Raw genomic sequence first — 13,791 nt, forward strand, 5'->3', positions numbered from 1 at the left:
AACTCTCATCTCTGGTTCCTCTACTTTTTCTAAATCCAGCTTGAAAAATCTGGTAGTTCACAGTTCACATACTGTTGAAGTACGGCTTGGAGAATTTTGAACATTACTTTGCTAGCATGTGAGATGAGTGCAACTGTGTGTTAGTTTGAACATTCTTTAGCATTGTCTTTTTTGGGGATTGGAATGAAAACTGACCTTTTCCAGTCCTGTGGGCACTGCTGAGTTTTCCAAATTTGCTGGCATATTGAGTGCAGCACTGTAACAGCATCATCTTTTAGGATTGAAAAAGCTCAACTGGAATTCCATCACCTCCACTAGCTTTGTTCAAAGTGATGCTTTCTAAGGCCCACTTGACTTTGCATTCCAGGATGTCTGGTTCTAGATGACAAGGTTCAAAGCCATATGAAATCATGCAAGCTATCCCAAAAATTCAGATTTAAGGAAAAAATCTAACTTTCCATCTCATTCTGGCCAGATAGCTAGATTACTATAGCTACACTCTAGATGAATTTCAGGATTCCAGGCCCTCCTTCACAGTAGACCCTCCTCAGTTCACTTCAGTTGCTCAGTTGTGTCCGACTCTGGCCTCCCTGTCCATCACCAACTCCCAGAGCTGGCTCAAACTCATGTCCATCGAGTCAGTGATGCCATGTAACCATCTCATCCTCTGTCATCCCCCTTTCCCTGCCTTCAATCTTTCCCAGCATCAGGGTCTTTTCCAATGAATCAATTCTTCACATCATGTGGCCAAAGTATTGGAGTTTCAGCTTCAGCATCAGTCCTTCCAATGAATATTCAGGACTGACTTCCTTTAGGACTGACTGGTTTGATATCCTTGCAGTCCCTCTTACCTACATGCTTTTGTCTGAGCTGCTTTTTCCATTGACAAGACCCTTCCTTCCTAACTAGTCATAGTTTTGGAATAGTTCAGGTGTCATCACCTTACTGCTAAAAAATTTTCCACAATTAACCTCAGACAGAATTATTGCTATTTTTCGTGTTTTAGTTAACACTTGGAACCCAACTCTGCTGCAGTACCTTTCAGCATATATTGTATCTGTTCATATCTGTTTCCCAAGCTACACTGGAAGACACTGAGAGGTAGGGAGTATATTTAGTTCATTTTCATTAACTATGCTAACTGGTCTGATATGTAGCACAGAGCAGAAGATTTACAATTTTTGAATCAATGAATAAATGATTTACTTAGATTTTCTTATTTTTGAAAGTTTTTAAACACTGAGATATAATTTACACTTACAAAGTGTACAATTCAGTGATTTCTGGTATATTCCCAAGGTTGTGCAACCATCACCATTATCTTATTCTGTAGAAGCATTTTCATCACCTCTCAAAGAAACCTGTATTCATTAGCATCTATTTCCCATTCCCTTGTTCCCCCAGCCACAGCCTCTAGCAACTACTTATCTACTTTCTGTCTCCTATGGATTTGCCTATTCTGGACATTCACATAAACGGAATTCTACCATAATGGCTTTTGCATCTAGCTTCTTTCACTTAACATAATGTTTTCAAGGTTCATCCATATTGTAATACATACTAGTACCTTAGTCTTTCATGGTTGAGTGACATTATGGTTTTACAACTTTACCTTGCCAAAATCTTTCAAAAGCTCATTTCCTTAGCATGTTTAACACAAGGCATCCATTATCTGGTGCCAAGGTACACATCTAAATTTTCTTCCAATACTTCTCCCAGCAATATAATATTTCCCTGTTCTTTGATCCAACTGCAATATTGCTTCACTTATGTAAATGCTGTCTCCCCCATTATGTCATAAGTTTCTTAAAGGCACAGATATACATCTCATGTATTTTCAAGAGTGCCAAAAGCAGAGCTCAGAATTAGTGTATAAGCAACATTTGCTAAACTAGACAATGTTCTCTATCTCTTCCAAGACCTCTCTGAGGGAAGACCATCAGATCAGATAAGATCAGTCGCTCAGTGGTGTCTGACTCTTTGCGACCCCATGAATCGCAGCACACCAGGCCTCCCTGTTCAACACCAACTCCCAGAGTTCACTGAGACTCACGTCCATCAAGTCAGTGATGCCATCCAGCCATCTCATCCTCTGTCGTCCCTTTCTCCTCCTGCCCCCAATCCTTCCCAGTATCAGAGTCTTTTCCAAGGAGTCAACTCTTCGCATGAGGTGGCCAAAGTACTGGAGTTTCAGCTTCAGCATCATTCCCTCCAAAGAAATCCCAGGGCTGATCTCCTTCAGAATGGACTGGTTGGATCTCCTTGCAGTCCAAGGGACTCTCAAGACTCTTCTCCAACACCACAGTTCAAAAGCATCAATTCTTCGGCACTCAGCCCTCTTCACAGTCCAACTTTCACATCCATACATGACCACAGGAAAAACCATAGCCTTGACTAGACGAACCTTTGTTGGCAAAGTAATGTCTCTGCTTTTGAACATGCTATCTAGGTTGGTCATAACTTTCCTTCCAAGGAGTAAGCGTCTTTTAATTTCATGGCTGCAGTCACCATCTGCAGTGATTTTGGAGCCCCCCAAAATAAAGTCTGACACTGTTTCCACTGTTTCTCCATCTATTTCCCATGAAGTGATGGGACCGGATGCCATGATCTTCATTTTCTGAATGTTGAGCTTTAAGCCAACTTTTTCACTCTCCACTTTCGCTTTCATCAAGAGGCTCTTTAGTTCCTCTTTACTTTCTGCCATAAGGGTGGTGTCATCTGCATATCTGAGGTTATTGATATTTCTCCCGGCAATCTTGATTCCAGCTTGTGTTTCTTCCAGTCCTGCGTTTCTCATGATGTACTCTGCATAGAAGTTAAATAAGCAGGGTGACAATATACAGCCTTGACATACTCCTTTTTCTATTTGGAACCAGTCTGTTGTTCCATGTCCAGTTCTAACTGTTGCTTCCTGACCTGCATACAAATTTCTCAAGAGGCAGGTCAGGTGGTCTGGTATTCCCATCTCTTTCAGAATTTTCCACAGTTTATTGTGATCCACACAGTCAAAGGCTTTGGCATAGTCAATAAAGCAGAAATAGATGCTTTTCTGGAACTCTCTTGCTTTTCCATGATCCAGCGGATGTTGGCACTTTGATCTCTGGTTCCTCTGCCTTTTCTAAAACCAGCTTGAACATCTGGAAGTTCATAGTTCACATATTGCTGAAGCCGGCTTGGAGAATTTTGAGCATTACTTTACTAGCGTGCGAGATGAGTGTAATTGTGCGGTAGTTTGAGCATTCTTTGGCATTGCCTTTCTTTGGGATTGGAATGAAAACTGACCTTTTCCAGTCCTGCGGCCACTGCTGAGTTTTCCAAATTTGCTGGCATATTGAGTGCAGCACTTTCACAGCATCATCTTTCAGGATTTGGAATAGCTCAACTGGAATTCCATCACCTCCACTAGCTTTGTTCCTAGTAATGCTTTCTAAGGCCCACTTGACTTCACACTCCAGGATGTCTGGCTCTAGGTCAGTGATCACACCATCGTGATTATCTGCGTCATGAAGATCTTTTTTGTACAGTTCTTCTGTGTATTCTTGCCATCTCTTCTTAATATCTTCTGCTTCTGTTAGGTCCATACCATTTCTGTCCTTTATCGAGCCCATCTTTGCATGAAATGTTCCTTTGGTATCTCTGATTTTCTTGACGAGATCTCTAGTCTTTCCCATTCTGTTGTTTTCCTCTATTTCTTTGCATTGATCACTGAAGAAGACTTTCTCATCTCTTCTTGCTATTCTTTGGAACTCTGCATTCACATGTTTATATTTTTCCTTTTCTCCTTTGCTTTTCGCTTCTCTTCTTTTCACAGCTATTTGTAAGGCCTCCCCAGACAGCCATTTTGCTTTTTTGCATTTCTTTTCCATGGGGATGGTCTTGATCCCTGTCTCCTGTACAATGTCACGAACCTCATTCCATAGTTCATCAGGCACTCTATCTATCAGATCCAGGCCCTTAAATCTATTTCTCACTTCCACTGTATAATCATAAGGGATTTGATTTAGGTCATACCGGAATGGTCTAGTGGTTTTCCCTACTTTCTTCAATTTCAGTCTGAATTTGGCAATAAGGAGTTCATGGTCTCAGCCACAGTCAGCTCCTGGTCTTGTTTTTGCTGACTGTATAGAGCTTCTCCATCTTTGGCTGCAAAGAACAGAATCAATCTGATTTCGGTGTTGACCATCTGGTGATGTCCATGTATAGAGTATTCTCTTGTGTTGTGGGAAGAGGGTGTTTGTTATGACCAGTGCGTTTTCTTGGCAAAACTCTTTTAGTGTTTGCCCTGCTTCATTGCGTATTCCAAGGCCAAATTTGCCTGTTACTTCAGGTGTTTCTTGACTTCCTACTTTTGCATTCCAGTCCCCTATAATGAAAAAGACATCTTTTTTGGGTGTTAGTTCTAAAAGGTCTTGTAGGTCTTCATAGAACCGTTCAACTTCAGCTTCTTCAGTGTTACTGGTTGGGGCATAGACTTGGATTATTGTGATATTGAATGGTTTGCCTTGGAAACAAACAGAGATCATTCTGTCGTTTTTGAGATTGCATCCAAGTACTGCATTTCCGACTCTTTTGTTGACCATGATGGCTACTCCATTTCTTCTGAGGGATTCCTGCCCGCAGTAGGTAGATATAATGTTATACTTATAAGTAGATATAAAATTTCCCTATCACATGCTAACTGCACAAATAAACAATACAAATGTCTACCTATCCATTTATTATTTGAAATCACTAGTGATTTACTGTGTGCCTAGCATAATGCTTTTTCCCTATATGGCATACAATAGATACTGACAGACTATGGGCAACATAATCTGAGTATGTTTTACCTCAGACTTTAAGACACTAAAAGAATACAAAAGCCTGAGACATTAGAGGTGAAAGTAACTTTTCAGATAATGTGGAAGTTTTAAAACTTTTTTCTTAAAGTACCAAAGCTTTTCTACCAAAGTAAGTCTTATGCTGAAATCCCAAACAATAGTAATAGATGCAGATATTTAGTGAGTGCTATGTGGCAGGCACTGAGCAAAGCATACTGCAGTATTAAGTCATTCAGTTCTCACAATCAACATACCAGGTAGGTAGTATCATTATATCAATTTTATGGACGAGTAAACTAAGGAAGACAGATTAAGTAACTGGCCTAAGATCATACAGCTAGAGAAGGGTGAGCCAAAATGAACCCACAGAATTTGGCTTCAAAGATTTCTCTCTTAACAACTACCCACCATTACAGAGCACAAAGTGGAGCTGTTCTAATCAAAACAGGGGCTGGAGGCTCAAGCATCTCACCTGCTTACGTTTCTACTTAGTTCCTTTCTGGCACCTCTATGGACTCATTCCTAAAGTTCAAGGAAATAAGGTGTGAAAAACTCAATTCTGGTTCAACTTCTTCAGCTTACAGTTGAAGAAAACACCCATAGTTGAAGTGAATTTCCAAGGTCAGAGGGCTATTCAATTGCAGAGCCAGGACTAGAATTCAAATTTTTTTGGTATTTAGTGCTATCTCTACTACATGAAATAATCTGCATAAAAATTCTGATTACCTGCTTTCCCTCGGGATAAATAAAAATACTCAGGCAATTATAAACAGACTAAATTACTTATGTAAACATTTTTACCTACTACTTACTTTTCAGTTACAGACTCTACAGAAGGCCCAGCAGCATTCTGACCATTGGTGCCAACCTTCCCCACTTTCTTCACAGTCTCCAGAGCTCTTAATGTACTGTCAGTACTACGTGGAATTAGCTGGGAAACACTGTTTTCTGCATTTGAAATTCCATTTGTACTTGGAACAATTTTCCCCGTTGTTTCAGTACTTCCTATGACAGAAATGACATTTCCGGCTGTGGTTGTGACAGTGTTGTTTACACCAACTTTATTTAGAAGAGGAAACGTTCTTACAGTTGCATTGATCTTTTTGTTCCTTAATCGATACCTGTTTCAAAAACAATAAACATATCAGTAAATATTTCACTAACTCTTACCCTAAGTTAAAAAAAGGGGGGATGGGCGGGGAGGTAGGCAATGGGAAAAAAATTTCAAGGAAGGAATAGCTTTGAAAAAACCTTTATTCAGCTAAATATCAAATACTATCAAACTCAATTATAATAGCTGGCACATTAGAATGTATCTCTCATATACATATGTATACACACAACACTTATAATATTTAGGCACACAATTAATATAGCAAAAAAAGTACACATGTATTCAAAAAGCATTCTGAGGGAGTAGGAAGAGATCTTTCTGAAAAACTCTGTATACCTGGAATACAAAGTACACTATGTAAAAAATGAAAGGAACCAGTATCAAATTTAGTTGGGAATGTAGATGAAAAGGTATGCAAGATATGAAAGAATTCTCTATTGTTACCAAGTTGTTAAAGCATCAGATAATTTTAAAGAGATTAAAAAATCCAAAACTCATTCTTAAACTCCAAGATACATAAATTTAGTATTATATTTTTCAGATTAGTTTATGACTAAAGTATAAAGTATTTGGGTTAAAGATTTTTCTGATTTTAAGATCTTTCTTTAAAAAAGCTTTCCTGATACTAAATTTGGGGCTGATATAACACTCTAATACATAAAGCAATTTGATCCTGGATTCAATTCAAGAAAATTTATATCCATTTGTCCAACGAAAATTTCATTATAGTCTTAGTCAATGTTCCTGCCAATACTTTAACATGGTAAACAACAATGTTACATGAATAGAAAGATGACTATACACATATGGGGTCATAATTACATATAACTAAATTAATCTGATACCAATGTTATACATAACCAAACATATGGTAATTAAATATAAACAGTGTTGGTGATGAGCAATACCTTCACAATAGTTTCCCTTTTAGTCTTTCAGTATCTATAAACAGCTTCATTATTCAATCCTTCTCCCCCTCTCTCCCATACACACATGCTGACAGAAAAAGCAAAGCTCTGTAAAGACAAGTATTCCCAGACCAGACTGGCTAAAGATGGAGTGACAAAATACAAAGTTAAAAAAAAAGCAATAGGTTATGGCCAGTTTACACATATCACCTTACAGATCTGGGGAACCAATGATTACTTCTTGAAGAAGGAGGGTTAACAGGCAGACCTATATTTTAAAAAGGCAATTTGGTGGCATGGAGGGGCCTGTGCTTTCCTTAACATACTGTTCTGAAACCTGCTCTGCATTCTTCACCTCAAAGGTTCCTGCACAAAATGCCCAGCTGCTCCTTGTTTTCCTTTCTCAAAGGATAAAGCTCAGATATCCTTAACATTGCTCTTGCAGGTGAAAAATAAAGTTTTAATTGTGGGTCTCCTAAAAGAAAGAAGTGATAAGAAGTAAAATCTTAACAAAAGAAAGTAAAGTAAAAGATAAACAAATAACCTAACTCTACACCTAAAGCAACTAGAAAAGGAAGAAATGAAGAACCCCGGGATTAGTAGAAGAAAAGAAAATTTAAAAATTAGAGCAGAAATAAATGCGAAAGAAACAAAAGAGACCATAGCAAAAATCAACAAAACCAAAAGCTGGTTCTTTGAAAGGATAAATAAAATCGACAAACCATTAGCCAGACTCATCAAGAAACAAAGGGAGAAAAATCAAATCAATAAAATTAGAAATGAAAATGGAGAGATCACAACAGACAACACAGAAACACAAAGGATCATAAGAGACTACTATCAACAATTATATGCCAATAAAATGGACAACGTGGAAGAAATGGACAAATTCTTAGAAAAGTACAACTTTCCAAAACTCGACCAGGAAGAAATAGAAAATCTTAACAGACCCATCACAAGCACGGAAATTGAAACTGTAATCAAAAATCTTCCAGCAAACAAAAGCCCAGGTCCAGACGGCTTCACAGCTGAATTCTACCAAAAATTTAGAGAAGAGCTAACACCTATCCTGCTCAAACTCTTCCAGAAAATTGCAGAGGAAGGTAAACTTCCAGACTCATTCTATGAGGCCACTATCACCCTAATACCAAAACCTGACAAAGATCCCACAAAAAAAGAAAACTACAGGCCAATATCACTGATGAACATAGATGCAAAAATCCTTAACAAAATTCTAGCAATCAGAATCCAACAACACATTAAAAAGATCATACACCATGACCAAGTGGGCTTTATCCCAGGGATGCAAGGATTCTTCAATATCCGCAAATCAATCAATGTAATACACCACATTAACAAACTGAAAAATAAAAACCATATGATTATCTCAATAGATGCAGAGAAAGCCTTTGACAAAATTCAACACCCATTTATGATAAAAACTCTCCAGAAAGCAGGAATAGAAGGAACATACCTCAACATAATAAAAGCTATATATGACAAACCCACAGCAAACATTATCCTCAATGGTGAAAAATTGAAAGCATTTCCTCTAAAGTCAGGAACAAGACAAGGGTGCCCACTTTCACCATTACTGTTCAACATAGTTTTGGAAGTTTTGGCCACAGCAATCAGAGCAGAAAAAGAAATAAAAGGAATCCAAATTGGAAAAGAAGACGTGAAACTCTCACTATTTGCAGATGACATGATCCTCTACATAGAAAACCCTAAAGACTCCACCAGAAAATTACTAGAACTAATCAATGACTATAGCAAAGTTGCAGAATATAAAATCAACACACAGAAATCCCTTGCATTCCTATACACTAATAATGAGAAAACAGAAAGAGAAATTAAGGAAACAATTCCATTCACCATTGCAACGGAAAGAATAAAATACTTAGGAATATATCTACCTAAAGAAACTAAAGACCTATATATAGACAACTATAAAACACTGGTGAAAGAAATCAAAGAGGACACTAATAGATGGAGGAATATACCATGTTCATGGATTGGAAGAATCAATACAGTGAAAATGAGTATACTACCCAAAGCAATTTATAGATTCAATGCAATCCCTATAAAGCTACCAACGGTATTCTTCACAGAGCTAGAACAAATAATTTCACAATTTGTATGGAAATACAAAAAACCTCGAATAGCCAAAGCGATCCTGAGAAAGAAGAATGGAACTGGAGGAATCAACCTACCTGACTTCAGGCTCTACTACAAAGCCACAGTTATCAAGACAGTATGGTACTGGCACTAAGACAGAAATATAGATCAATGGAACAAAATAGAAAGCCCAGAGATAAATCCACGCACATATGGACACCTTATCTTTGACAAAGGAGGCAAGAATATACAATGGATTAAAGACAATCTCTTTAACAAGTGGTGCTGGGAAAACTGGTCAACCACTTGTAAAAGAATGAAACTAAACACTTTCTAACACCATACACAAAAATAAACTCAAAATGGATTAAAGATCTAAACGTAAGGCCAGAAACTATAAAACTCCTAGAGGAGAACATAAGCAAAACACTCTCCGACATACATCACAGCAGGATCCTCTATGATCCACCTCCCAGAATACTGGAAATAAAAGCAAAAATAAACAAATGGGACCTAATTAAAATTAAAAGCTTCTGCACATCAAAGGAAACTATTAGCAAGGTGAAAAGACAGCCTTCAGAATGGGAGAAAATAATAGCAAATGAAGCAACTGACAAACAACTAATCTCAAAAATATACAAGTAACTCCTACAGCTCAACTCCAGAAAAATAAACCACCCAATCAAAAAATGGGCCAAAGAACTAAATAGACATTTCTCCAAAGAAGACATACAGATGGCTAACAAACACATGAAAAGATGCTCAACATCACTCATTATCAGAGAAATGCAAATCAAAACCACTATGAGGTACCATTTCACACCAGTCAGAATGGCTGCGATCCAAAAGTCTACAAATAATAAATGCTGGAGAGGGTGTGGAGAAAAGGGAACCCTCTTACACTGTTGGTGGGAATGCAAACTAGTACAGCCACTATGGAGAACAGTGTGGAGATTCCTTAAAAAACTGGAAATAGAACTGCCTTATGATCCAGCAATCCCACTGCTGGGCATACACACTGAGGAAACCAGAAGGGAAAGAGACATGTGTACCCCAGTGTTCATCACAGCACTGTTTATAATAGCCAGGACATGGAAGCAACCTAGATGTCCATCAGCAGATGAATGGATAAGAAAGCTATGGTACATATACACAATGGAGTATTACTCAGCCATTAAAAAGAATACATTTGAATCAGTTCTAATGAGGTGGATGAAACTGGAGCCTATTATACAGAGTGAAGTAAGCCAGAAGGAAAAACACCAATACAGTATACTAACGCATATATATGGAATTTAGAAAGATGGTAACAATAACCCTGTGTACGAGACAGCAAAAGAGACAGTGATGTATAGAACAGTCTTATGGACTCTGAGGGAGAGGGAAAGGGTGGGAAGATTTGGGAGAATAGCATTGAAACATGTAAAATATCATGTATGAAACGAGATGCCAGTCCAGGTTCAATGCACGATACTGGATGCTTGGGGCTAGGGCACTGGGACGACCCAGAGGGATGGTATGGGGAGGGAGGCGGGAGGAGGGTTCAGGATGGGGAACACATGTATACCTGTGGTGGATTCATTTTGATATTTGGCAAAACTAATACAATTATGTAAAGTTTAAAAATAAAATAAAATTAAAAAAAAAAAAGATAAATAGGGATGAATACTGGACTTCTAACATCCAGGCAGCTAACGACTTAGACTTGGAATCTGGACCTCACAGATGAAAAAGTTAACTACTTTCTATTCTTTTAAAGTCATCAAGGAGCCCCCACAAGCATTTGTTCCCTGCCTTACCAAGTTTAGAATCCATTATCCACCATTAATTCCTACCTTAAACTCTCTTGGCCCAATTACCTTGTTGAACTCACCTGGTAAAGCCCCAATCCAATCTGTTACTTATTCTCTTATTCTGTGCCTGCTCAAGTAGGTGACTGTTGCTAGAGAAAAATCATGCAGTCATGCTGAGTAGATTCATTTCAAAATTATGATCACTTAAAATGGCCAAGCAATACATTAATATACTTCTCTACTAAATTAACTTTCATATGTCTAACATCCTCTTCCCTTTCACTCTCCATAGCCCCATTATAGCTGATGATACTGCCTCCCACTTAACACAGAAAAGATGACACCAGAGGAGCGTTACTTAACTTTCCACCACTAATTCCAGCAACCCTCCTGCTTCTGTAACTACACATTCCACATAAAATAAGGGATGAAGCACTACTGTTCTGAACTCAGGTCAATCTTTCCACTCACACCCCAGGCCCAAGCCCATCTGCCTTCTCCAAGACTTTACTCCTTTAATCATCTTTTCTTCTCCAGTGCATCAACGTTTCATTCAGGTGTCTGATTAAATGTCATAGTCTCTGGGATCCCTTTCCAGACAATCTCATCTAAAATTCCTCCCCTTTTCAGTCATTCTCTTTCTCCTTACTTTGTTACTTTTCTTCACAGGACCAATCAATACCAGGTATTATGTTTTCTATTTATTCACTTTACGTTGATCTTCTCTACTACAGTGTAAGCCCCATGAGAGAAAGGATTTTGCCTTTTATATTCATCTGTCTTTAGCACAGTGCCTGGTGCACACTAGGTGTTCTATAAATATTTGCTATACGAATGTGGAGTAAGCCTTAAACTTCACATGGCCAAGAGAGCTACTGATTTTCTACCCCCAAGCATTTCCTATCTCAGTAAAAGACATCACTTAGTATACAAAGGCCCCAAACCTTGGAGTCATCCTTGCTTCTCCTCTTTTCTTTATACCTCACATTCGATCCATTAGTCAAATCAGGTCTACTTCTAAAATATATCCCAAGTCTGGCTATTTGTCATCATCTCAATTACTATAATCCTAGGACCAAGCGACTAATCTCATGCCTGAACCACTGCAGCAGTCCACCATGTAGTTACCAGAGTAACATTTTTAAGACAAAATTATAATCCCATTGTTCTATTTGAATAAACCACTAAAATGGCTTCCAAAATAAAAGGCAAACTCTTTGCCAGTGTCCACCAAGCCAGTATGATCTACTCTTGCCTAGCCTCTCCAACATTATCTTTCTCCATTCTTCTCATTCTCCATCCTCCCAACACACTGGTCATCCTTCTGGTTCCTGAACTTGTTTCCACCTCAGACTTTATAGCATTTTATCAGTAGCTGAAATTATCTGTTTACAAGTTTAATGTTCCTCTTTCACCACTAGAAGTACCTCAAATAAGTACCTAGCACTTAACAACCATTTTTAAATATATTTGTTGAGATGGATGACCTCAGGCTTTTGTCACTCTCCAGAATGCAGTAATCCTTGGGAAAAGGATTCTGATACCCTATACTCTAAAATATATTCATACAAATATTAAGAGAGATCTGGGGCATTTGTTTGGTTAGAGATATGTACAATAGAGAAAGCAGGCCAGAGTAAAAAAATTAAGTTAAACATTTGCATTCGAATTCCTCCTGGTACATTATCTGAGTTAAGAAAAAGGATCCATCCTCAAAAAGTCTGAGTTGGGTAGCAACATGCATTTTTTTTAACCAACGGGATGATGACATCTTCCACTTCCTCAATCCTTTGTATTATCCTGTTTCTCCTTCTTTTTATTTAAGAGCAACAGAGTATGAAACTGGTTGGAAATATAAACTGTAGATTATCTACTCTTTCAACATAAATATACTGAGTTTACATGTCAGATACTTTTTAGGTTCAGAAAATATAAAGATGAATAACCCATAAATAAATGAAGTCCAGTGAAAATACACACAGTAAGTAAATAACTGCAACACAGTAAGCAAACTGGTAGTTATAAAGTTACCAGGTATAGGGTACTACAGAAGCACAGTGAAGGTAGCAACTAACACTGGCTGGAAGTCACAGAGGTTTTCAGGTGGAAGATGCTATCTGAGTACAATCAGGACTGGCAGCTCTCCAAACAGAGAAAAGGAGAATATAGGATATAAAGTGAACACACATACAAAGGAAAGAAGAATGAGAGAAAGTGTATAGTAGTAAACTGGATGTACCTTAAAAAAGTAACACAAAAGGTGGAATAAGGCTGGAAAGCAAGACTGGGCCCAGAACCAGCAATAATATACTGAGAATCAATTAAGAATTTAAAGCAGAAGATGGACAAGTAAGTATACACTTACTTGCAAAATAAAATCTTGGTTGAGACACAGGGAGATGCATGTAAAAAGCTACATAGCGCAAAACGGACAAACTGGGTAAACATACACATGTAAAACATTAAACACTGCACCTGGCACAAAATCTGACCAATTAATTTGGCTCATTTTTACTACTACTATTATAAGTTCAGGCAAGAAATAATAAAGTTCTAAAGTAGGACTGGAGATAAAGAATAGGAAGCCAATTTGAAGATATAAGATGGAAAATGGATTTTCAGGTGGGCACCAGTTGTGAGTATAATGGCAATGAAATCACACAATTTCTTCTCCAACTTTTTTAAGTTTAAGGGCTTCCCAAAGGAGGTCTCCTAAATGGGAAGCACTGCGAGATGAAGTAAAAAAGGTAGGCCAGGGGACTTCCCTGGCTGTCCAGTGGTTAAAACTCTGTGCTTCCAATGTAGTTGGCACAGGTTTGAACCCTGGTTGGAGAACTAAAATTCTACATACAGCGTGGTGTGGGGCTAGCCACCCCCCAAAAAAGTAGGCATGAAGTAGATGACACAGAGACTTGCAGGCCACAGAGTAGACTTTATATCTTTATCAACAGGGATTCCTAAGCTTCTCATTATCTGCAATGAGCCTTAAATGCAAAGTTCCCCCTATTTTGTTGGGAATAATGGGGTTGAGGGTAGAC

The 13,791-nt window shown here is 38.1% G+C and overlaps 1 protein-coding gene across 4 annotated transcripts in view; it reads right to left on the reverse strand.

Moving 5' to 3' along the window:
• Positions 1-13,791, reverse strand: part of RC3H2 (ring finger and CCCH-type domains 2) — a 59,812-nt gene that overhangs the window by 15,344 nt on the left and 30,677 nt on the right. For all 4 annotated transcript variants that reach the window (XM_010810364.4, XM_010810362.4, XM_010810365.4 and 1 more), the window contains exon 10: positions 5,633-5,941. In XM_010810364.4, the coding sequence (XP_010808666.2) occupies positions 5,633-5,941 (309 nt within the window). The remainder of the gene's footprint in view (positions 1-5,632; positions 5,942-13,791) is intronic.

The sequence above is a fragment of the Bos taurus genome, chromosome 11 (assembly GCF_002263795.3).
Source record: "Bos taurus isolate L1 Dominette 01449 registration number 42190680 breed Hereford chromosome 11, ARS-UCD2.0, whole genome shotgun sequence".
Classification (NCBI taxonomy): domain Eukaryota; kingdom Metazoa; phylum Chordata; class Mammalia; order Artiodactyla; family Bovidae; genus Bos; species Bos taurus.